Below are 26,490 nucleotides of genomic sequence, written 5' to 3'. Positions count from 1 at the left end.
AAACAACAACCAAAGAATTGCGATTCATGACATGCGTAGCAAAGGGAATCCCAATGGCTGGCAAATACCTTCAACATGGTCAGGGACATTTTCATCAGGAATACGCTCAATCAGAGTCTCAATAGACTCATCCCAAATGGGCCTGGTGTCAAAGATGTCCTCGGCAACTGACTGCTGGGTCTCAATGGATGGCACATTTTCAATAACTGAAACTTCTAGGGCGCTACTACTTTCATCATCTGAAACTAATTCTTGTTCTTTCTCTGACTGAGTAAGTCTATCCACTAATTTGGAAGCTTCATCGCTAATCTCTTCAAAGAACTCTATGGAGTTTTTGTAAAGGTCAAAAAAATGTTCCTTACTTTCTTTAGTGGGACTAACAGCACTGCGGGAAGCTGAGGCGCTTCTGTTCTTAACAGGCAACCGCGAAGGAAATATCTTTGGTCGTGAAGTCATCTGCTCGTCTGATTCTACCTCAAGCTTCATCTCACCCACCCTCTCTCTGGTCTCTGCTTCGGCCTCAGCATAGCTTCTAGCTTTGACTGAACGCTTAGCCTTTGAGTCCACGGAGGCACTTTCATCAGATTCAGATTTGCTCCTAACGTCTTGTTTCGCAGGTAGCTTGCATGTTTTGTCAAGAGCTTTAGCTGACTCTGGCTTCCAGACAGACGTCTCTGTATACAAACACTCTTGTTCAACTCTTTGGAAAACTGCTTTGACTGGAATCTTAGACTTTGGTTTGGACGGGTCATCCTCCGATTCCTCTAGGGCCTCAACAAAGCTATCTGAAGGAAGGCTCTCAAGCTCTGATTGTTGCAATGAGTGGGATGCAGCGGGAGTTGTCCTAATGGGAATTTTGGATTTGCTTTCAGAAGGCACACTTTCCATGATGGCAGTAGGGATTTCAATCACAGATTTCTGCTCCTCTGGTGAGGAGTCTGGGGAATCGTCTTCCTGCTCAGCATACACCGACCTAGTGACTGTTGAAAAATCTAACTGTACATCAATCACAGTCTGCTCGGGAGAGACAGGGCAAGGCACCTGGGAGCTGTCAAACATGTCTTCAGTATCAGCTCTAGGGAAGAAGTCATCATCATCAGAAGGAGCAGTTTCTTTCTTTGGTGACTTTGAAGAGGCTGAAATGCCCATTTTAATAGGGATTCTAGATTTAATATCCCCTTTTGTGGTGTAGAAACCACTGGCCTCATCCTCTGATACAGACGTGAGTGAGCCTTTTATAGGCATCTCTGCTTCATCTAGTTCAGAAGACACAAATGGAACTGGGGGTTGCTCTTGCTGGAGAGATTCCAGGCCTTCGGCTTCTCTCATTTCTTCAGATAAGGACACATCTTCCTGAGACTGCTCTCCCATTTGGAAAAAGTGTAAGTTTTCATCAGAATAATTCCTCTTGGTCATGTCAATGGCACCACTCCTTGTCATTTCAAACAATTTCCCTTCCTGGAAAAGAAAGGGGTTTTGTTCACTGGTAGGCGTCCCTTCTTCTGTAGGAGTCCTGGCTGGTGTCGTGTCAGGTGTGGTGCCTTGTGATCTCCTGTCTACCATCAAGCCAAATATCCTTTGTTCTTCCTCTTTCACCCGAGCCTCAAAAGCATCATCATCTTCACGTATTTGACTCCACTTGTCAGAATCCACATCTGTCCTGGTTATGATCACTTGGTTGATTATTTTCTCAGCTTCATCTCTGATATCTTGTAGAGCAGCTTCATCTAGTGACGTGGCCTCTGGTGTTGAAGTTGATTGTTTCTGAAAGATGCCCACATGTTTGGATTCTAACTCCATATAGATATCTTCTGAGGTCTGAACCTCAGAACCTACCGATGCTGGTGTACAAAGGGAACTGGTCAGTGCAATTTCCTCACTGAAGGTAGTTTCTACCTCAGTAGAATGATGAACCCCAGATGACTGGTCTGTTGTCATCCTTAAACCAGTTCCTGAACTAATTTCAGTGCTAGTAAAAAAGTGCTGTGAAGGGACATTTTCATAAGGACTTGTTATAGGCAGAGCACTGCTTTCATCAACATCATCTGCATTCCCTTCAGGGTCACCCTTTTGGGTTGTTTGAGGCGAATGGTCTGCAGAGTGTTCTACACTACAAAAATCCCTTTGTGCCATCTCAACAATGTTGTTAGTTTCAGCCAAATCACTTCCCAAAGGGGAGTGAACAGGTGAAACAACAGTAGCCAATTCATCATTTGGGGATATACAGCAATGAGAGGAGCCAGGGGTACAGGAGCCCCCTCTGGTTCCCATGGCAACCATGTCTCTGGGTGTTACCTCCTCAGATGCTCCACCATCTTTCTCAGAATCATCCTGGTTGTGAGACGCCACTGAAGTTTCATATAACTCAGCTATTTTGGGGGCGTCACCACCCACAGAATGGTAGAATGCCTCCTCAGGCTGCATCATGGGGCCATTAGGGCTAGCAGTGTCACTCTCATCAGTGCTGTAGCACTTGGACTCGCTAGCTTGTGCTATGATGCTAGTATCTGAGGCAAGAGAGGTATCACCAGACATTTTGGTTTCCTCTGTTGGCTTATCTGATTCTGTGTTATCCTCTTCGGTACCAAATTCATGCTGCTTGGATTCAATAGGCTGAAACCCTGTTTCTTCAGGACTAGAACTGGAACCCCTATGACAAAGATGAGGTGAAGGAGGCTGCACCCTAATTACAGGCTCCATCAGCAGCCCAGAGTCAGCCTCCTTTTTCAGCTTTGTTAATTCTGGCTCACTTTCTGAAGAGGAAGAAGTCTTTCTAGATTCAGCTGCAGAAGTGAGTACAGTAGGTATGCCATCATCTTCTACAGCCATTGAGGGTGCAAATTCAAGTTCAGACGCAGCTTCCAAATCAGAAGCTGAAGCAGCATCTTCTTGTTTGGGGTCCTTTCTATAGTCCCGCTTCTGCTTTGCTTCCTGTTCCAGCTCATCAAACATTTTGACTTTAGTCACCATTTTAAACATCTCTTCTTCTGGTGTGAACCTCCTCGTCGGCTCACCTTCAGGGTCATCTTCTGGCTCTTCGCTGACTTCAGGAATCACAGCTGACTTGGGTATGTTTGAGAGCATTTGCGAGTCTGTTGTCTTGGGTGTGATTTCATAGCTAATTTCTTCAGAGCTGGGAGTCTCGGGTGAAAGAGGGCTTTTCCCTGAGCTTTCCATAAGAGAGGTTTGCTCTAAACTGTCATCTTCAGCACTGCCATCGGGGTCACGTAAAAGTCTAGACCGCACAGGTGTCAGCTCTGGGAAGTTTTCTGCTTTTGCAAAGGCAGCCTGCATGGGACCAGGTCCTGGAGGGAAGCCAGTCTTTGTTTTCTGTTCTACGGGGCTGCTTTCAAGAGAATCACGGCAGGGGGATTCTTTGGTAGGACTAGGCTCAAGGGAATCGGGTGTTTTACGGGAGGAATTATCTTCCAGTACTGGGCTTGCTTCTAATGAATCTTTATGGCTTATAGCTAAGGATTCGTCTGCAACTGGGCTAAGACCTTCACTGTCTTGGCTAGGAAGTGAAAGCTCCAGTCCTCTACTAATGGCATGGTGCTCAAAGGATGCCTGATCCTCTTTCTCTAAAATAGTATCATGCACTTCAGATAACTTAGTTAAATGTCCTTGCTCAGTAGCCATAGATAACTCATCCCTGACAGCATCCTTATCAATCAATGTTGAGCTAGAATCTGTACATTTGCCTATCTCTTCTTTGGAGGTTGTAACTTCTACTTCTTCTGACAAACGAGGAGAGAGGGACTCTGAGCCGATTATAACTTTTATGTCTTTGTCAGCAACAGTCCTTTCACTTTTTGTTGGAGAAAGTCCCTTTGGTGAATGTGCCTCTGCTGCTCTCTGCACTGTACTGGCTAATTCTGTTTCTTCCATCTGGTCAGCAGTTTCTGTTTTCTTTGGTGAAAAAGAGAGGCTCTCGGGGCTTGTTTCTGGAGTTTCGGCCAATCCCTCATGCTTATAACTTTCCTCAGAGCTGATCTGAGGGGTCCCATCGAGCAGGCTACCAACTGGAGAATCTGCTATGCCTTCATGTTTAAGGCTTTCTGAGCTGCCATCCAGAGCACCACTTTGCAAGGAGAGAGCGGGCAAAAAACCATCTTTCACATATTCTGATGGAAATGTAACATTGAATGGACTGGTCAGTACTTGATCTAAGTGAAGCTCACCTTCCTCGGTAATTGAAATGTGCCGGAACTGTTGGTATTTATCATTCTCCTCAAGCTCTTCCTTTATGACATCAGTAAAATCTGTGGACGTCTTTCTGTCTGGGCTGATTTGAAGGTCAGTATCCCCTTGGTCATCAAATGTCAGGGCCACACCCTGTGCATTGTCATCATCAGTTGCTGGAACATCTTTTTCTGCAGTTTTACTACTCTGCTGCTTTGTCTGCTGCATGGCTAAATCTTTCTTCAGAGTACCCTGTGCCTCTTTCTTAGATTGCAAGCCTGCCTCTGCCTGAGGTTCCTGGCTCTTTTTAGCTTTTGGACTATCTTTTTTGTGTGTGTCTCTTTGTGTCATTGCCTGCTTCTTTTCAGTGTCTGCCTGAGCAGCTCCTTTCTTAGCCAGCTCTTTCTCAGAGACCTGCTGTTTCTGTTTCACAGACTTATGCTCAAAAAGTCCAGCCTTATGCTTCGATGGATCTTGACCTGACTGGAAGGCTTTCATCAGTTCACGAACAGACATAGTTTCTTCAAGTCTCTCTGTTTTAGAAGAAGGTGAAACAGGCGGCTTCTTGGTTGTGGGAGAAACAGGTGGCTTCTTAGATGTGGGAGAAACGGGTGGCTTTTTAGATGTGGGAGAAACAGCTGGCTTCTTAGTTGTGGGAGAAACAGCTGGCTTCTTAGTAGAGGGAGAGGAGAGTTTTGAAGCAGAGGGGGAAGCTGCAGTCTTTGAGGCAGAGGGAGAAGCGGGAATCTTTGAGGCAGAGGAGGAGGCTGCAGTCTTTGAGGCAGAGGGAGAAGCTGGTGTTTTTGAGGCAGAAGGGGAAGCTGGTGTTTTTGAGGCAGAGGGGGAAGCTGGGGTCTTTGAGGCAGAGGGAGAAGATGGGGGTTTCGCTTTGTAAATAATTTTTTTAGGCTGCGATAGCTTTGCAACAGACTTCTCGGTTGCCCCTTCTTTTCCTGGAGTGCGAACAGGCAATTTTGAACGTCCTTTCTGCTCATCTTCCACTCTCTTCTGAAGGGCTTTCACTTTATCTTTGATTGAGCCAATAGGAGTTTCTTCTATAACAGGAGACACAGCTGTTGCCTTGGAAGGCTCTGCAGGGGCTAACCCGACCTCTTCATCTATAGACTCATCTGAGCTGAACTTTGTTAGTCCTGAATGTTCTTTCTTTCCTTTGGTTTCTTCATCCTTTGGCTTTTGTTTATCTTTTAATTTCTTCCTAACTGGTTTTTTAATTTCCAAGGTAGGTTTTTGCTGGACCTGCTTCTTCTCTTGGCTTCCCCCACCTTTTTCAGAGCCCCTGCTTACAACCACAGCTTCAAATCTCTCTTCTACTATGTCTTCTTGTAACGTCTTAGGCTGCATTTCATTAAGGGACATGTAATCTTTTAGATCTTGGCTGAGATGATCGATCATTCCCGCCATGTCTTTCTTTTCTTTCTCTGTTTTCCCTTTGCCTATTCTAGTTTCTGTGCAAACAGGCTCGGTAACTTCCAGCGGAGCATTCTGCTTAGCCTCTTCTATTTCTTCATCGCTTACAAGGACCCATTCTTCTTCCGCCAGCTCTTTCTCAGAACTGGATCTTTGAAGAACTGGCCCTTCTTTTGGACAGCTTCCACTTCTCAGGATTTCGTTCACTTTTTCCAAATCCTCCTTAACTCTTTCCACAATCTCAAATGGTTCTCCAGGTTCTTCATCGGCAGCTTTCACAAGGTCCTTCACCTTAATGGAGCCTGACTTTTCAGCTGAGTCTGTGGTCAAGATGGCACTCATTTTAATCAAATCTTGTTTCATCTCAGAGACTTCAGATAGCAAGTCTGGGCTGGCTAGGACAGGGACTTCATTGACAAGGTGACTTTTCAGGACAGATGTTTCTGTAGATTCTGTTTCATCATCATCTTTGATGCAAATGGGGAAAAACATTGGAAATAAATGGAAATCGAAAATAGAGATTGAAAAAATGTAATCAGGACTGAAATGACTGTCTTTGATTGCAGCGGTAGGAGGGTCAACAAAACTGTCTGGGTATGGTGGATCCACAAATCTGAGGGTGGAAAAAAAAGCAAAGCAAAGCTAACGGGGGGAAAACTGAAAAGGAAAGTGGGCAGGAAATAACTTGCTTAGTTTTCGCAGTACAGCACACACACACATACAACACCAAAGCTTTTATCAACCAAGGACACTAGAAAAACAAAAGTGGGCAAGAAAAAGAAACAGTGGAATTTACACAAAGATAGGCATCTCAAGATTGTCCAGATGTTACAGATCAATGTTCAAATAAAAACAGAGAACAAAGGTGTGTGGGGTGGGGGGAGATTGTTAAGTTGGTTGGAAGTTGATCTCCTCAAAGAGAAAGCCAGTGGTAGCAAACTTCAGAACCAAAATTAGGTAAACGGTTGTAAACTTTTGTTTAAGAACCAAAGTTAGAAGTTGTGTATTTACATTTAATTCTGAGATAATCTAGAGTAAATGAAATGCACTGATATCTGAGGCAGCTGCAAACCGGCATTTCATCTAAGGGGAATCTTACATTCAGATGGTGACACAGACACACGCAGGCTTTTATTTCAAGAGGAATGGTCCTTTCCTTGGAACATCCTCATTATTCAAACAAATGGAGGGGAAATCAAGGGAAAGAGGTGATGATGATGATAATATAAAAAAGTGGGAAGGGAAATTTTAAATAGTGACTAGCTCAACAGAGAATTCATAGGTTAGGGGGGAATGTAATGCATGGCAACCAAAAACATTCATACAGGGCACATACACACACACAGACACAAATAGACACAGTACATATACATATATATGTAAGCCAAGTTATTTCCATGCAAAGCAAAGCTGTTGCATACATTGCAGGGTAAGTATCCTTACAATAAAATAAAAGGAAAAAAGACACCAACAAAACTTAAGATGGTTATAAATGAAAAAGGCTTAAAATCATATGCAACATACTATGGTGAAGTATTGTCCCCACCCCCCCACTATTAACATATAAAGCATCAGGAATATGTTTACAGTAAAACTTACTTCAGAGTAATGTGTCTCCCCTCCCCCATATTTGTTCAGGGGTTTTGTGTGAACGAAAGCATTTTAAAATTTCTTATCATTTAGGAACACAAACGCGTGGAATTGGTTAAACTTTGAGACTATATGATATTGTAACTTGACCAAAAGGCCAAGAAATGAGCATCATGGAGAAGAAAAGCAGAGCAGAGGAGGAGCCCAACTAGAGAGGAGGTAAAGACAGAGGAACCTGACTCAAGGCAGCCTGCAATTCTGCATGAAAAGATTTATTTAATGATGTATTTTAAGAATGTTTACCTCCCATTCTTCTGCTGAAAAGTAGCTTCCAGTGTAACTTCCTGCTCATTTGAGGTCCAGCTCCGAGGGCCTGGCAGTTCCCTCACTGCAAGAAGTGAAGTTACAGGGAACAAAGGGCCTTCTCGGTAGTGGCGCCCGCCCTGTGGAACGCCCTCCCATCAGATGTAAAGGAAATAAAGAACTATACAACTCTCTGAAGATACCTGAAGGCAGCCCTATACTGGGAAGTTTTAAATGTTTGATGTTTTATTATACTTTTAGTTATTTTAGTTGGAGGCCACCCAGAGTTGCTGGGGCAACCCCATCAGATGGGCGGGGTATAAGTAATTTTGTTTTCATTTATTTATTATTAACCAAAGTCATTTTACAAAACAGTTCATTATTTAAGAATGTAACGATCTCTTTTTTAATTTATACTTCTTACTTCCCTTAGCCACGGACTTCGACTGTGCCCAGTGGAAGAATGGGGCTGCCTTGCACAGCTCCCACCTAGATCAAACCACTATGGCCTGGAAACTGCCTTTGGCAATTCAGCACTCCCCGGTGACCTTTCTTGGGTGAGTTTTTAGGGTGAACTAGGGAAAGAACTTTGCCACTTGATCTACTCCAGAGCTATAGGTTCAAGTCCCTGCCTGGACTCATGGCAGTGTTTTCCTTCCCTGCCCTTCCAGGCTTCTGAAAAAGCAGCTGTTTCTTTTACTGCATGTTTCCAGCTGCTGGCTGATGGGGCCATGAAAGAATTTCACTTGCCTGTGTCAATGGCTGTTTAGTTCCAGAATTTTTGCCTCCCTTATAGCAAATGTTAATTGTTTCATTTTTCATTTTCGTGTCAGGAACTCTGGCTGGCCCAACTAACTGAGGACTGGTACTGGGCAGGGGCCACAGCATTAGGGCAAGTGGGGTGCCACATGCTCCACCTACAGGGTGAGTACGGCCTTATGGGCCCAATGGCTCACTTCCCCTCAATTTGCACTCTGCAGTATCTTCCATAGCTTCTGGTTCGTGAAAGCAGACAACATGAGTGGCGTAAGCTGACCTTCCAGCAATTGGGTTGAAAAGTATCACTGGTAGCAGGGCTGCCATGTTGTTTTGGTCCTTTGCCCATGCCGTGATCTGCCTGGAAGCTGTAATTTAGTGAACTTGTGACCTGATTTTACCCCAACACTTGTTGCCATCATTCCCCTTCCTGTCCTGCTCCACTTCCAACTACAGGTATAATCAATAATAGCTAGCGACAATGTCCCAATACATAATTATGCTTTTTGAAATACTTCACCAAAGTAAGAGAGGGTAAATGGATTATGGAACTTTGTTACTTAAAACAGTATCACTTTTATACACAGGGACATGCATATTGCATGTAAATAATTTAATGAAGGTAGTTTATAGAAGCTGAATCTTTAAAGGTGATACTGTAATTAACTTATAAAATGCAATGACTTTATGTGAACATACATACAAAATAAAAAATGAAATAAAATATGGGGATTTATACAAGCCTAACAGCAATAGCAGGGGTCACCAGGGGAATGTCAAAAGGAAAGTGAATGCTTAGATGAACTGTCTTAGTACTTTTATTTTAATTATTAGTAACATATTAAATAACATCTCAAAGCTAAAAGCTAAATTTACATTATTATATCATGCTTTTAGAAAATTAATATCATCAGTGGCAATTAGAATTTGCACACTCTCTTATGCTTAACTTAATGATTAGACAAATAACATTTTTATTACAATCTTACGTTTTTCTGATGTCATGTCAGTCTGAAAGAGAACACAGAGTGAAATGGTTACAGCACTTTGAGTCACAACCACCAGTGAGAAATATCACCTAGAACACCAGCTAATTTACCATTGAAGCCTGTAGGTCAATCCTAAATACACTTTCTTGGAAGTAAAACCCACTGGATTCAATTGGAGTTCCTCCCTGATAAGTATTGCAACTTAACTGGTTGTCCAGACAAGCTGAATTCTAATAAGAGCTAGCAATGCCTTTAAGCCACTGATGAACCTTGGTAATTAGTTCCTGCTTTTATCATATAAACTAAATTGTTAATTTGTTGCATTTAGGCTCTAAGTTGGAATTTACACAGAAAGATCACTGAGCAGGACAGGGAGAAACAGTAAAGAAGGTGGAAGTGGTAAGCAGGTTATTCGTATCTCGACTTGCGAAAGTGTAAGAACAATATACTGGCACATTTGTTAGTAAAAAAGTAGGAGCCACATACATAGCTTGAGATGTCCTAAGATGCCTTTGTTATCACAGTAGGTGTCTAAGGTTCTATTACCTAGAGGGCAATATTTAGCTTGGGGGGGGGGAGAGAAACAATACAGTTCTATTATAATATTCATCCCCACCTTTCTAAATTTTAAAATGCAAGGTGAGATGGAGATAATAAACTTTGGCTAAAACAAAAACGTGGGAGGAATAGAGAGGAGGGAGGAGTGCACAAACCTAAGGCTCATTCACATAATAGATTAGCATCGCATCTGAATGAGTTTTGGTATGTAGTGTATCACTGCACTGATTTCTGCAACATCCAACATTATTTTTTTTAAAAATGAACTTCATATTTATTTCTGCATCTAAACAGTTCTGATTTTTATTTTTAAAAAATCAATTTCATTTATTTATTTTTAAATGCATTTATAAAAACTGATTCCGATTCTCAAATAAAAATTTAAAAGATCACATGTACTGTGTTTTTATCTCCCACCCCTCCTGCTGCAGCTCTTTGCAATTTGAAAAGTTGCTCCTCAGAGTTTGAGGACTCTGGAGCCGTGAGTGAGCGCATTGCAGGGAGACTTGGTGAACCTCCGCATGCGTACCCAAGGGAATTTTGATTTTGGTCACAAGGGTTTATACAGTACTGATCTATTAGCAAGATTACCTCTTCCTCCTGTTCTTGATCTGATTCTGATTCCTTTCAGCCCAATATGCCATGCAAGAAAAGAGAAAAACAGAGCAGGAAAAGATAGGATGCAGTTAAAGGAAAAGAATGATTTCTGGTCATATTCAATTGGCAAGAGTACAAAACGAACACAATTTCTGCACTTTTTCCTAAGGAGGAAAAAAAGGGAACAAGAGAATCAGTTCATTATTTTTTTTAAGCTGGGGACTTAAGATAATTAAAAAGTGGGAAGCTGTTTGGATATTTTAGGCTCTTGCTTGATTTTTATTACTGCATTTCAAAGAAGCCAAGATACTATTTCTCAACCACCAAGCCTGACCCTAGTATTCAAGATTGGACCTGCCATTTGCCATGCTGGCTCAGGCAGTGGATTGGGAGAGGCAGCAGATTGTGAACCTCCATTCACCACCTGTAGGGCTGCCCCCACCATCACTACTGTTGGCTGCTTGGCATGTCCTGTCTCCTGATCTGCTACTGGCCCATATATTTTTCTGAGGAATGTCACTGAATTGCTGTGACAACAGCAAATACTGTTGAAAACAAGCAGATACTCTCCAGGGCAATGCTACGCTGCTACCCCCAAAAAGTGAAGAGGTGGCAGTGGAGTTCTTGTGCCAACCCTGAAAATACATGGTTGGAATGTCAAAGAAAATGTAACATAGTTTGCATGTGTTAATTGTTCTCTCTTCATATTTGATTTTTCAAGCTTAAATCTGTAATATTTCAAATTCCAATGAAAGTAAGAAGACAGACATCGTGCACATGAGACCTCTGTTCTATGCATTTAATTGCTTATGTGCATGACTTACCTATGAACGGCTGGAGGCACAAATAAACTCCACAGATCAACTTGGAATGGGCAGGAAGGTGATATATATGAGAACCCAGACCCTAAAGTGCCTTTGCAGTCTTTCTCCTCCAGCACTACACTTCTGTCTGAGCAAACTACTAGGCTTAATGCTCAAGAAATCGGCAAAGTATCATATGATGGGTTCTTTTGGTGTTGGCTCTTTGGATAGATATAATCCCCAGTATTTACACTTTTAACTCAGAAAATCGATGCTGCTGAGCCAATTCAAGGCCATGGTGTGAGAGCCACCCATCTAGAGAATACTCTATAATTAATGCACCCTCTATATTAGGGGTGAGGAACCTATGGCCTTACAGATGATGTTCCAACTGCCATCCACTCCATCCAGCACAGCCAATAGGAGGAGATGTTGACACATGAAATTCGGCAACATCTGGAGGGCCACGGGCTCCCCAATCCTACTCTATATGTAATATTAAAAAAATATTCAATTAAAATAAATCTTAAAAATAAAAATTCACAGCCACTTAACCCAAAAGATAAGCCACTCCATGTAGTTTGTGCAAAACAAAGCCAGGGATTAGGAGCTCTGAAATTTCAGTGTGCCAGCTAGTATGTGAGCAAATATCTTTTCATTGTATTATGCAGTACCTTTGTGTAATTTGGCAATGTGATATTCAGATTGCAGATGGCTTGATGTACGAGGCCTCTAGAAGATTTAGGCTCCTTCATAAATGACAAGCGCCCACAAGGTTCTTGTGTTGTGTCTCGGACCTAGTGCAAAAAGCAAAGCAAAACACACACAATGCTACAGCTTAAAGAGATATAAAATACTACAGAGACAAAATTATAAAATATTTATGATGCAAATGTATTAAATGTACGGATTAAGACATACAGTCATACCTCGGGTTATGAACGCTGCAGGTTGCGCGTTTTTGGGTTGCGGACCGCTTGCACATGCGCAGACACAGCACTTAAGGCTACGAATGCTGCGAGTTGTGAACATGCCTCCTGCACGGATCACGTTCGCAACCAGAAGTATGACAGTACCTAAGTAAAGTTCTATTTACCCACTGCCACTAAACCCTGCTTAAAGAAACTTTAATATTTCTGCCTTAAAGTGAAAATGTTGAATCTCCAAAGAGAGATCTAAAGCCAGAGGACAGATATCAACATTTTTATAGATCTTTGGTTTTAATTTGAAACATGGTGAATGTTCAGGCAACTACTCCCACCCCCACCCCCCGATTTGCCGTTTTTCATTCCATTGCATAAAATGCCGAAGCTCTGATGAACATCTAGGTGCACAAAAGGGGATAGAGTAGACCACTGCCCTTGAAATGCAGTTCATCAGCTTTGGTGCTATTATTAAAATAGTTGAAGAATGGTGGTTTCTGGCTGTATATGGATGGGCTGTTTCTGCTTGTTGAATATTCTGAATAGTCGCCACCAAATAAATGAAAGTTTAGATATGGACTTGTATCTATTACCTTGACAAACAGTGGAAGTCTATTTTCTTTGAAGGCATAAAAACTGAATATGTGATGTTGGCCGCTCTTCGTTAGTGGTACTAGATTCCCAAAGCAGTCCACGTAGATGGGCTTTCCTTCTAGTACCTACATATGGTTGATAAGGAACAAAATATAATAAAAGTAAGTATCATGGAAATGTAGAAGAGAGTTCATTATTACCTTTATTCAAATCCTAGAATGCACTGGTCCACTGGCTGGGATTGAAAGAAGTGGAAGTTCATATGAGGGGCCACAGATTCCACAGCCCTCTAGAACCACCACTTTGCTAAATAGCAATAAAGCGTTTTAGGAGATGACAGCCGGCCCTCTAGTACTATATAGTATAGCAGAAAATCTTGTAGGCAAACAAGGAAGATAAAAGATATTTCCCCTGCTTAAAATCCATAACTGAACAGAACTATGGCTGTTCTAGGTTGGGAAGAATTCCTCTTAGAGGGTGGAGATAGGTGCCACATATTGTTTCAGATCCCAACCTGGACAATGTACTATATATGTGATTGTATTTGCCACTAAACAAAATTGCAGGGGGACTTGATCTGCAGCAGGAACATGGCATAGAATTAAGACAATGGTTTTAAAAGTACATGTAAAAGTCAATGAAGGAATTCATTTTGCATGTTTAATACCATACCTCTACATCTCTGCTTCGGGCAACTTCAGCAAAGTTTTCTTGCTGTTCTAGCGTTTTATCCACTTTATCATCCGTCATGCAGAAACATCTTAATCGGGCTTCTATAGGATCGTGTGATTTGGCAAACACTACAAATTTGGCCATGTAGGGCACACAGATAATCTCTCTGTATACTTGGGAAGCAAACGTAACAGATTCCTGTATCTGTCGACAGTCTATCAACCAAAACCTGCAAATAAACAAACATGGAAAACTGTTGCATAGTTAAGTCTAACATAACACACACACAAGTTCAGAATTTGGAAAATACATCCAGAAATCACACTAGTATTGATTTCAAATAACTTGTGCATTAGCTTGAAATAAACAAATTCTTAATGGGGAAAAAATCATCTAGATTCTGCATTGGGTGTGGCCCAAGCCTGAATGTAATTTGAAATGGATCTCTACTGATTCCCAGATTACTAAAATGCATTGGAACAGTCATTTTCAGCTGGGATATGAACTGGGATATGTACACAGTCCCTTCACCCCCTTTGCAGTGCACAGGTGATCAAACCAGGAAATCTCTAACCACAGTTTCTCCTTTTGTCCACATTAGGATACCATGGCTACCAGCTTCAGAACAGATATTAAAACAACTTTAGACTCTTCAGACTCCAGAATTAATCATACTCTATTTTAGGGTCAGGCCAGGGGATGGATTACACATTGCAAACACTACAATGCCAGAATTAGCACATTAGCACAATACCTTAAGGACTTCCTGTCTCCATACAAACCTACCTAGACCCTGCACTTGTTATCTGAGGCTCTTTGCTATGTCTCTCCTCTCCAAGAGGCTTAGAGGGTGGCAACACAAGAACGGGCCTTTTCTGTGGTAGCTCCCTGTCTGAGAAAGGCTCTCCTCAGAGAGGCTTGTCTGGTGCCATCATTACGTATCTTTAGGCACCAGGCAAAAATATACCTCTTTACCCATGCCTTTGGCCATTAATCTATGGCCTGTTAAAGCTGGGGGACGACGGCTTAGGATTATTTTATTATTATGCTATCTATTACTATGCTTTTTATTATGTTTTTACTATTATGCCCCATAAAATGTGATCTTAATGTTGTACACTGCCCTGGGATCTTTTGATAAAGTATATAAATCAAATAAGTAAATAATGATAAATAAAACTTTAGTGGGGTACTTGTGTCCAATTAATAAGTAATCAAGCTGAAAATATAGTGCCGAAACACTTAAATACAGTTTAAAGAAAATATACTATTCTGGACAGTGGTACCTGGCAGATACGTTTGTGGTGAAGGAAACACATTCATTGACAAAAGTTAAGGGTGTTGTTCCTGTGATGTCTTCCCACTGAGCAGGTGTCGTTCCACCTGAAACAATTGAAGACAAAGAGAAAAAATGTTCAGCAATCCTACAAGAAGTCAATGGCCTGGTTGTCATGACGTAGGAAGCCAAAGTATGGCTTAGTGCAGGCATCCCCAAACTCGGCCCTCCAGCTGTTTTGGGACTATAATTCCCACCGTCCCTGACCACTGGTCCTGTTAGCTAGGGATGGTGGGAATTGTAGTCCCAAAACATCTGGAGGGCCGAGTTTGGGTATGCCTGGCTTAGTGAGACCACAAGAACAGGAGAGGAGCTGACAGCCAATTTGCATCTCCAGAGTCCTCCTTACTCCTGCACCGAGTGACTCCAAGATTTGGCACAGCGTTTCACTTGAATCTGAGCTTGTGGTGAAGCTCTAACTTTACAAGCTGTAGCCAAGGTCTGTTCTGGGGTGTTGCTCAGGGTTAATAACTTGATATTAAAGTAAAATAAATTCACACCCACATTCTTTTGGTACCAAAATGCAAAATCTTATTTCAACTATGGAGGTCATTATTTCCACTGCAAATATAGGCTAAGCAAGAGCTTTCAATGACTTCTCTACGACATCAACATACAATGCCACCCTTCTTAATGGACCCATCAGTGCATTTAGAATCATACAACTGTAGAGTTGGAAGGGACCATGAGGGTCATCTAGCCCAACTCGCTGCAATACAGGGATTTTTTTACCCAACATGGGGCTTGAATCCACAACTTTGAGATTAAGAGAATTATGCTCTACCAACTGAACTAGTCAAGTTACTTCTTATGAGCTTACCTGTTATGCTGCATAGTAGTCTTAGAGTGGGTGCATCACCCCCATATCCATTAATCATCAGATCACTAGAGGCTTTAGGAACAGGAATAGTCATTGTTATTGGCTTATGGAATTTTCTTCTCCTGGGTTCCAATGTGACAATAGGGCTGAATGTGGCTTTGTTGCCTAAAATCTTCTTTACAAGCTCATTGTGCATAGGTTGAGCCTAACCAAAGACATGCACAAAACAAAAGTCTTAATTATTGGTATCTGAACAATCATAACAACATCCTCTTCTTCTCCACAGTGGCCAACCAGATGCCCTTGGCAGTCCACAATCAGGACATAAACGCAACAATCTTTCACTTTTGCTCACAAGTGACTGGTCTGCTGTCTTTGTTTCTGGCAGTAGCATATATTCATCATCATTCATTGCCATTGGGCAATGTCTTCTATGAATTTGACTATATATTTAAAGCTCTATAAATCTGATTACCCATTGCACATTCCATGTGCCTCAATTAATTACAATTCTATTTTCTGCTTACTCCTGTCTTCTATCCCTGATTTATTTATTCATTTAAATATTTATAAACCACACTTTCATAAAAGTACATGTCAGTGTACATCATACAAGAATTACAACAATGAAACGATTAATAAAAGCATCCATAAATACTGGCCAGTGATTTCAAAGGGCTATCTAAATAACATAATTTTTAGTGAAGACAGGGATGATTCTTCAGGCTGGGAGCTCCACGGGACCCCTACTGGCAGGGATTTCCACAGCCTGCCATACTCAGTCCCTTCAAAGGCCAACCAAACCTCAGGGGCATGGGGAAACACAATGCATCAAAGGATTTCAGTGATTGACATGGTGTATTATGGTCCTTAAAGTACTTGCAATCCAAGTCGCTTAAGGCTTTGTGAATTAGCACTAGGGACCTTGAGCCTCACCTGATGGCAATGCATTCTGTACTAGCTTCAGTTTTCAGACCAACTACAGGGGTAGCCCCACATAGAGCATGTTACAGTAATCAAGTCTTGAGGTTATCAATGCATGGACCACTTTGGTAAGGCTATTACAGCCTTGTTAAGGAATGCAATTAATGGGTTAATACTCTATGAGCCAGCAGACATGACTCAATGTACCTGCAGGCATCTTGAGATTCTCTTATCTGTGTTACTGGACAGATTTGACAAGTATCTTTGTGTATAAAAGGGCTACAGCCTGCTGTGTGGGTTGTGGTAGGAGACTGCAAGAATTGCGGAAGGCTGTCTGTTGGAACTATGGATTTGAGTGAAGACTTTTTGAAGAGATTTTGGACCTCCAGTGATAGAGATGGCTCAAGATGTACCTTGCACACCTGTTCCTTCAGAGGGACTTCAACTCCAACCAGAACAGACAATTGCTATTAGTGCTAAAGGCTGCTCCCAGTGCAAATATCCCTGGGAATCATAGATTACCAAGCCTTCTATGTCCTTAGAGAGGTTACCACAGAGGTCCTGGGGAAACCCAAGCTCCTTCTGCGAATTCTCTGATGAATCTTCAAGCCCATTCAAAGATGGGATGAGGTCACCATTCTCTAGCAAGCAGATGAGTGACAAATTGGACACAGCTTTATATTTTTACATAATTCGTCTGGGAATCATAAAGTGCTTTATGAACATTTAACTAATCAGTCCTTTCATCATAACCTCAAAGCATTCAATGCAAGTTCACAAAGCCTACCACTTCCAATTTATTTGTAAATTAGACCAGAAATATGGAACTCTAATCACAGTTGTGAAAAGAGGTTAATTGGAGGAAATGGAAGTTAAATTACTTGCTAAATGTAGACTGACAGAGTCATAGTTAGTGAACTCACAACTTTTATTCATCTGCTTTAAACTCAAAATATCTTTAATTTACTGTGGCAGTCTTTTAGATAAAGCAATATTTGCAATGAAACTGTTCAGTAGCTTCTGTTATTATTTTCTCTGAATAAAATAGATACCATTCCAGCCAGCTCCATGCACCCAGCTCATTCCTTCACTCCTACTTCTCTTCTCCTTTAGCATAAGTGGGAATACATAGCTGGAAACGTCAGTTAACCATTGCTTCTTGTTATGTGTAAAGCAAGAACTATGCTTAGCAGCTTCCAAATAAACCAGCATTCAAAAGCTAACTTTAAACATGGCTCCATTTCCTAGTTTATTTGGAAGCCATTAAGCAGTACCTCAGTTATGTCATAACAAGAAGCAATTGTTAACAGTGGCTTCTGGGCTGGTTTCCCTGCTCAAGTGAAGGTAGGTGCAAAGGAACTGTTGCAGATTCATTGAGTACATACATATCATGGTTTATAAAGGCAGGAATCGTTTGTGCAAAGATAACCAGCGGCCTCCAGAGAAATGAGGGTTGTTTCTGAAATTCTGAATTACCTACTGTGACTTCTCAAATGGGAGCCAATGCTTTAGTAATTCTCCATTGATGTTGCTTTTTTAATTCCAAATTTTGTACAGAATAGTGTGCAAGCATAGTAAAACACTGCCAAATGGATACCAGTCAGTGTGCACATCTGCAAAAAGAATCTAAACGCAATCATATGTGTGATTGCATCAATGTGCATGTCTGTTCTGATTAACTGTAGTAAGGAACCAGAGGTTCAGAAATAGTTTTATTAATTCTTCTAGCTACTGGAATTCAGGGGGAGTGACATACAGGAAAGAGAACCCAGAGAAATAATTAAAAATGGAATGAAGAAACTCCTTTCATCAACAGAAATGCTGCCAGTTAGATAATGTAAAGCCTTGTCCTCATTTCTCTTACCTGCAGACCAACACGAATTCGCTTGGTTAGTGCTCCCTCTGGAAAGACAGCCTGCACTTGAGGTACTACTGTACTGCTTAGCACACCACCCTCGGGTCCAATGAGGTTACTGTCTTGTTTGACTCGGGACACCACTGCAAAGTACTGTGGGAAGTCCCGAGTGATGATACGACAAATGCGTTTCTTCTCCAGCTCTTCTGGTGTGTCAAGGACTAAGTAAAAAGAGACCATAGTTAAACCATAATTATTTTCTACAGTAAACATTATATATATATATATATATATATATATATATATATATATATATATATATACTTTTCAGATCGTGCATTGACCAGCCAAAGTAAACCCTCAAAGCTATAAAATTCAAAAGTTACTTCATGCTACTCCTAATGGCCAGTTTTCAACCCAACCCAACACCTACTTCACTAATTTTCTAGAGTTTAGATGTCTCTATGACTACAGAAAGATTTGTGAACTCTACATTCAGACTATGTTCATCTTCCTTATTTGCCACTATGGCCTTGAATGTAAATGTGGTTGGCAGAAGACCACACAATGTGTTAGGATTGCTATTAAAGGGTTTCTTCAGATTTTTGCAGTTTTGTCCAGAATAACAAATCTGTATCATCAAAAACTTCATGTCACTTGGATCTTTCACTTAGTGCAGGGAGATTTGACCACAAATTCGCAAAAATGGGGAAATATTAGTGAGAATTCACGAAGCTGCTGGTAAATGTGTTTGTCTTACCCATGAGTCATTTTAAACTGTTCTGACTTACAGAAAGAAGGCAAACGCCACAAGTTTTGATGTTCTATTTGTCTTTTCTACTTGTTCCATCATATGCCAGGTTAACAGACCGAATGGTCTTGCACACAAATATTCATTGGCCACATGGCATTGTACATGTCAGCTCGGTGGAGAGTTAGCCACACAGAAACTACATATAGCAAATATGCATAGCAAATGCATGCAGTAATCTATTTGTGGTTGCAGAATAATGTTTTTATTTATTTTTTAAGTTCATTATCATTTCCTTTCTGTGGCTTTCAGACTTTTCTCCTTTCTTAGCACACTGTGTACCTTCATCCATCCCGTTTAGGATTTCATTCAGCTCATCCTCTGTAAATTCACAGAAATGCTCCTTCCAGTTGTCTCCATTCTCACTGCGCAGGATCACTAGCTCCCTTTCTTTACCACGTAAAGCCGCAAAGTGAGGAATCTCGACAATCACAGGCCTATTACAGCAACACAGCACGTTAAAGGACTGTGCCAAATGGGCAGCAAATCAATACAAGTTTTCTCAGTCTGTTACAAAGTGACCTGGAATACGGCCGGCTTCTTTGCCATTCCTGGATACGATCCTGAAAAAAGCATACTAGAACCACTTTGGCATTATATAGCTTGTTGTTAGGACCAGTGAGCAATGTACTCCCACTTTTTTTATATATAAATAAAAATCACACAGCATCTATGGTACTTGCCAAAGCAGCAGGGGCTGGCATTGGGGCTGTAGAATTATAATCTGGAATGAATAAAGCCCACACATTTGAAACTTGTTTTGATGTGTGGAATCCTGTGCAATCACATTTATCATGCAGAATCTACTGTTATCTATGTATATACATATATGGACACATTAAAGAAAAAATATGATTTATGGGAGAATACAAATCTATTTAAGAAACAGGCCACATCTGTCATCAATCTGCATTGATTTTATATTGGCTCTTTTTTCAGTTGACATTTTCCAGACTCCTAATTTATAGTGAAAATGCCCAAATGATTATTCTATATTAATCTACAAGCGCAAAATCAAATTTCTGCTCATTGTGTCCATATTGTATATATGTTTCATCATAACTTGTGTTTCCCATTTTTGCAAAAACTATAAATACATTTGTGTATCAATAGTCTCACAATAATAACTGAATTACATAGGCCATCTTGTATATATCATGCTAAGTTCTATGTTATATCCAATATATAACATATCACCGTTGTGTTGGTGACAATAGAGGCAAAATATTGTACAGTAGATTCCTACAGTTCCAGTCCAGGTTGCTTTGCGACAGACGTCAAGCACACAACAGCTATAACAACTGTTACATTTCACAGCTAGGAAGTTCTCATGCTAAATCATAAGTGGAGTTCAAGGAACTTTAAGAAAAGGTACAAACATATCACCAAAACAAAAACCACATACCACAAGGGCTGGAAAATGGTCCACTAAAGGTTAGGTAAATACAGAATTTAAAATCATAGAAAGGGACAATGTCATGGGCACAATGACATAAAAATAATATTGCAGAAGGAGAAGAATGGGAAGGCCAGCATCCATCAATTTGTTTTAAGTCTCTCCTACCCAAGAAATTTGGTCCCTGGAGGCCCCAGCTGAAGGATTCGGCTGACCAAACTTTCTCCCTCATTAAGTGGGGGAGGAGCCGTAGGCAGGTGAAGTTTACTGAGTACATCCAAAGCAGCAGTGAAAGAAAGAAAATAAATAAGCTTTTATGTATTTTGTTTTCCAGAACCCCAGTGCACTGTCTGCTCAAGAGTGGAATTAGGCTGTACACTGAACAGGTTTCTGCCTTGATTTGTTTAGGTATGCCCCACTGATCCTGATAATTCATAAAAAGAGCTCCCCAGAATTTTGCAACCTTATCTTGTCCTCAGTAGGTTCAGTGGTATGCTAGCCTTGCTTCTAATATTAATGGGAGCAAGATCCAGTCTTCAGGACTTATGAGCAAATGAATTAATGTAAGGCTTGGCTTGGCAGGAAGTGTTCAGTGACTTTGATTTCACTGCCAGGACGCCACTCAGGAAAGTGCCAGCGGTGTAAGACATGCCCTTGAGAAATGGTATGTAAACTCTTAGTACATGTGAGTTTCCATAGACATTCCCCACTAGGCTGAAAGGGTGGGTGGGGGGAAACCAAAAGTTGTTGAGTTTACTGTGAGTGTATTGGAAGGAGGAGAAACAGGTAGATAGAGGAAGAGAAGAACTGAAAATACAAAATGTGACAACAAAGGCTTTCCTTAGTTTGGGTTTGATGCTTTTCTTTAAATAAATTTCTAGTATTGAAGAGCGCTTTTGTAAACCCTAAAAGCGACCCCTTTATCACAGATGTGCATCTACCCATCTTTTCAGGCTTAGGAATCTTCTAGTTCCTCTATTGAAACACAGCAACAACAAAATAATGAGTTAAATGGTTGATGGTTTTTCCTCCTATGCTGCATTCTAGAGATACATCCCATTCTTTCCCCAAACCCCATTCTCCAGAACTAAATGTTAGTTAAGATAACTGGTTGAAAGTCTAGGGACCACAGGGCCTTAAATTTGCTTCATGCTGGATTTACGCTGTTCCTTTGACATCTTCATCCTTTTATCCATTTTCAGCTGAAGCCATTCGCTCTAAGCAGAGGGGGTTGTTTCCTTTGATCATCCATTTTTGGATGCCACCATTGGTAAGGGAAATTGCTGATAAAATAAAAGTGTTGAAAACTGCTGGTTTCAGCAGAAAATTGCTAAAACAAGTGCAGCACATCTGATCTTTCTGTGGGGTACTGCAGTAGAAGGAATAAAATGCAGCCCCAGAAAAATCATAGGTTTGTGCTTCCCAGGCAGTCCCAATTACTGAGAAAATATCCACTGAGAGAACACAAGTCCCCCTTGAAAGCAGCTTTAGCTTTTCTTGCATCTTTCAATAGATGTTATATTTACATTTGCAACATTTGTGCTATTTTCATTTTACCCTTAAAAGCGAATATGTAATTAATTGACTGCAATCACGAAACGATTTGTGCTTTAAAAGCCCAGCGTGGATTAAACAGACTTATTCCAGGAAGCACACTAAACCTTGAGTTGTAGCTACTGGTGCTTTAAATAAGGGGGAAAAACAAAACAAGCTAATTGAATTATTGCTGGCCTAACAGTGTTGCGCTTTTCACTGCAGAGCCCATCAGCATAAAATAAATCAGATACAACATTTTCACTTTGAGCACTGAAGTGCTGAGCCACCCCAGAGTAGATCACAAAACGAAACCATCTTTGTCATGTTTTTTAAAATTATCTTGGATAATTAAAAAAAATTCTTACCCAAGAAACTGAGCACCAGAAGGCCCAACTTCAATTAAACGGCTAGCCAGACCTTCTCCTTCCACCATTGGAGGCATTGTGGCCAGTCTATGACGTTTGACCAACCGGCAGGTAACTCGTGTTGGAGCAGTGCACTTCCGGGGTGGAATAATTATTCGAAGTCCATTGTGTCTGCAACCCCGCATAGCACCACCTCGAGCATCCACCATAAAACTGACGAGGAAACTGAAAATTGGGAGAAATAATGCAATCTGATTTGGAAGTCAATCATAATGTTCGTTACTAAATGTCCATTCTTACTGGCCTGTGTCAACTAAAATTATGTGCTGTGTGCTACCCTATATATCCACAGCTTTAGATATTAATTGCAATGAAGTAGGTGTGACTATTACTGTATCCCTTTTCAGTAATAATATAAATAGTAATCAGACCTAAGAAGATAACATATATGTAAACTCATGACAGTTAAGAGAAATGCAGAGAGATATGATGTGTATTCCTCAGCCTGTAAATATCTCATTTCAACGGGTTGCGTTATGCAACTGCCCACAAAATTGCAGTCATGGTTGGCTGTGCTGGTTTGTATATGTCCATCAGAAACATAGTAAAATAAGATTAGGAATAACACTGAATACAAATAGTATTTGGATACATAACAGATACTGTAAATAAGAAGTCCATTTCAATTTTTGTAGATTTTGTATCTGGTGATTGAAATGAGTAAAGATTCTAGGACAGCAGGCCAGATCCTTATCTGAACCTAGCCTTGTGGGCCAAATCTGACAGTAGGCAGGGTCCATTTGACATCTCAGTGATGCCATGCCAGCTGATTGAGAACTCTGAAATCCCTAAACTGTGGGACTTCAAACCAACATGCAGAGCTTGCGAAGAGTCTGATGTTTTCACTTTAGAGTCTGATGTTTTCAGCTAATAGGTGGTAGAGGCAAGGCCAGCTTTCTACTGGAGTTGGCCATGTGAGAAAGTTCCCTGCAGGGAGCTGACTCGCACACCCTATCTGGCAGGCTTTCGTTTTACTGCACATCAGCTGATGGAGGGCAGAGCTGGAGCCTGCCTTGCCAATGCACAATCAGGTCCACACTTTAAGTTGTGCATTGGCAGCGGTGTCTCTAGCTGTCCCACACTGAAGTCACATATGATGCCAGATGTGGGCTGGTGGCACGATTCAGGGGAAATGGCCTTGCAGGCTATATTCGAACCCCTGGCAGGCAAAATGGGGCCAGAGGGTGCATAAGACCTATAAGACCTTGATTTGTTTTCTTAAAAACTATGAATGAAAGCAAGCAAATTGCTGGTATTCTTTAACAGCTGGCAAGATCCCCACCAAATGGTTAAGGAAATGTGACCATAAAATGGGCTAAAATTGGAGAGAAAATGCCAACACTATTTTCCCTTCCCAGTTTTCTCTAATGTTGCTTCCCCTTGTTTCCTGCTTTCTTCCATCCTCAGTCCCTTGAAGCAAAATTGCATCCTTTAATACCTTATACAAATGTTTATCAAATACAATACATCACTCTTCACAATCAGAACCTTTCCCCAGTGAGATCTACATGCAGTTATAAGAACCCTCCAAGCTAATGGGTGATAATTAGGAGACACGATTTGCCATCCTGAAGCATGCCATGCGCCCTACACCTTCCCTATTTCACCTCTCTAAGGCTGTCAATACTTTTTCCCAGCAGGGTTCTTGCCCCTCAACATCCTCATGAAAAGGAAATGAGACATTATGGAACTTCCAGCTACAGCGACAGAGATTATTTCACCTTCCGAATTTTCATTTTTTGTGTACATCTCTTAAAAACACACACACAAAGTTGGCAACTCTACTTCCTACAGAGTGTGCAATTCAGTGTGGTGATTCTGCCAAATTATTTGTATGCCTCTGGTCTAAATGTGCAAATGTGCTATTTCTTTAGAGATGGAGCTTCTTGGTTTTAACAGGATAATGACATAATTTGGGATGCTATTTACACACATTCTCTCTGAGCTGTTTCAGTTAGATAGCATTGAATCTTGAGTTTCAGTATCCCTCCTACCAGCACTAATGGGTTGATTTTTCCTTTCTTAATTCAAAGGTATAATTGATGTACTTGTTTTCATAATAATTTAATATGTAAATATATTATTCTTTCTAAGAGTAAAACATTATTCTGGGGTATGTGTCATAGGCCAGATGATGCAATGAAAACTGCAGACATTCTGGTTCTCTGGTTCTCCCTAAACATTCTCTTTGGAGTGATCCCTAAACATTTCAAAATAATTTCTACAAGGTCACACTTTATATGCACTAATATAAATATAATTCATAATAATTTATTATATGCAACCAATTTTCATAAAGGCATGGAATATCACTTTTGGATAGAAGGATAAATAATTATTTTCAACAACTCAACCCTACATCTAAAAATGATATAAACAGCAGGAAGGGTCATGCACAACTTTTTCAGGGAGGTTTCAAATGCACAGAACTTGCTTTCATCTGTAAACCTCTGCTCCTACAAGAAAAGAAGCTATATCAAATATGATAGTACACATCTCTCTCTCTCTCTCTCTCTCTCTCTCTCTCTCTCTCACACACACACACACACACACACACACACACACACACAGGGCTTATCCAGTTGGCCCCTTCTGCTCCCATGACATAACAGAAAAACTGTCCATGGAGATATGGTAGCAAAAATCTTGCAGAGCTGTACTCATAGTAGGCAACGGGAAGGTTGCGGCATCTATGGATAATTATGAATTGGATGTTGATGTTTGCATAGCATCCAGCTAGGGGTCAGAAGAGGCTAGACACTGCTTTTAGCCCACTTCTCATTCTTCCTTCTTACATACTACCAGCCCAGAGGATGATCCTGGTGGTTAGCTTTCTCCTCCTTAGTTTCAGCATTGCCTTTGTAGAACTCAACAGGGGGGAGGATGGGGAGAAAACTAGAATTTGTTGGATCTGGCTGCCATCGCCTCTAGCAACTGCCTTCTGTCCTACCAGCCCCAGTAGGCTGGGAGTCCTATAGTCACACCAGAGCAAATGAAACTATGGTTGTAGTCTTTTTACTAATGAAAACAGGCAAAAGAGACAGCATGCTACACACAAAGCATTCAGATATGCTGGTACATTTGAATTAGTTGGTTAAACAAGCAGGCAGACATGCTTCTCATCACCCAGCTGGGAACAACAGCCCTCAATAGACTACATCCACCACAGCCTCACACAGGAGGTCTTCAAATTGTGATTACCATTTGATGCAGGGAAACAAGGAGATAGCAGCAGACAGTTAGTCACAGTGAGGAATATTAGATACAAAACAGCTTGATCAGGTTGCTTCAGCATTTTTATCAAGTTTGAAAATAATAATAATGCAGCAAAATAGTTGTGCTGCATTTTAGTGGGACAGCAAAAAACTAAGAGACCAATCAAACGCCTACTTAAAATTAGTGGGCATGTTTCTCCTTGCGTGAAGGCTACTGAATAGAATTCAAAATGTTCTTTGAGAAAGTAAGGACAGATTTTCTCTCGATAAAGGGAGAAAGGCATTTAGTTATGCATGGTAACGTTCCTTAAACTTCAAATGATGTATGCATTTTTAATTACATGAAGGATTTCAACTCAAGACTTGATGGCTCCAGGCATCTGCAATATGGTTACAACACACTATGCATCTGAATTTATTGAAGAAAATCTGAAATAGAGCTAACGATTTGTAATGCACAATTCTAATTGTAGACTGAATTTTGTTCATGTAAAAATATTGCAAGCCTAAGGACTGCTTTTAAATTTTTCCAGTTACTTTCGGTATCCAGTTAATAATTGCTTACAATATTTTTGTGAGGCTGGGAGTGTGGGAGAAAAGGATTGCATATGACAAGATTTTGGAGGTTTCTTGCGGGGAGACAATGTATTTCCTTTGTACTCTTCAAAATGTAGGCTGTTAACATATTCAACAGACAGGCAGAAATCTTTCTCCTATACTAAGCAATGAATGGCATCAATGCACCAGAGCATCCTGAAGTGAATAAACGAAAAGGAT

General features: G+C 40.9%; 1 protein-coding gene and 1 long non-coding RNA gene across 23 annotated transcripts in view; one reads left to right on the top strand and one right to left on the bottom strand.

The window, feature by feature from the left end:
- Positions 1-15,873, top strand: part of LOC310686168 — a 43,588-nt gene extending 27,715 nt beyond the window's left edge. Inside the window, exons 2-3 of the long non-coding RNA XR_014515734.1 lie at positions 7,294-8,427; positions 15,838-15,873. This is a non-coding gene — a long non-coding RNA (uncharacterized lncRNA). The remainder of the gene's footprint in view (positions 1-7,293; positions 8,428-15,837) is intronic.
- The window catches only part of ANK2 (ankyrin 2), a 322,811-nt gene that overhangs the window by 19,946 nt on the left and 276,375 nt on the right, over positions 1-26,490 (bottom strand). For 7 of the 22 annotated variants that reach the window (XM_083459178.1, XM_083459175.1, XM_083459177.1 and 4 more), the window contains 12 exons: positions 22,439-22,663; positions 20,706-20,804; positions 19,424-19,578; positions 18,340-18,551; positions 15,552-15,756; positions 14,682-14,778; positions 13,396-13,624; positions 12,723-12,848; positions 11,881-12,003; positions 10,398-10,430; positions 9,249-9,270; positions 69-6,077 (listed from right to left, as the gene is read on the bottom strand). In XM_083459178.1, coding sequence (XP_083315304.1) covers positions 69-6,077; positions 9,249-9,270; positions 10,398-10,430; positions 11,881-12,003; positions 12,723-12,848; positions 13,396-13,624; positions 14,682-14,778; positions 15,552-15,756; positions 18,340-18,551; positions 19,424-19,578; positions 20,706-20,804; positions 22,439-22,663 — 7,535 coding nt within the window. The remainder of the gene's footprint in view (positions 1-68; positions 6,078-9,248; positions 9,271-10,397; positions 10,431-11,880; positions 12,004-12,722; positions 12,849-13,395; positions 13,625-14,681; positions 14,779-15,551; positions 15,757-18,339; positions 18,552-19,423; positions 19,579-20,705; positions 20,805-22,438; positions 22,664-26,490) is intronic. The other 15 variants (XM_083459168.1, XM_083459166.1, XM_083459169.1 and 12 more) reach the window with 4 other exon arrangements.

This window comes from Podarcis liolepis (genome assembly GCF_965112155.1).
Source record: "Podarcis liolepis genome assembly, chromosome: 9".
Classification (NCBI taxonomy): domain Eukaryota; kingdom Metazoa; phylum Chordata; class Lepidosauria; order Squamata; family Lacertidae; genus Podarcis; species Podarcis liolepis.
This window is presented reverse-complemented; position numbering and strand designations above follow the sequence as displayed.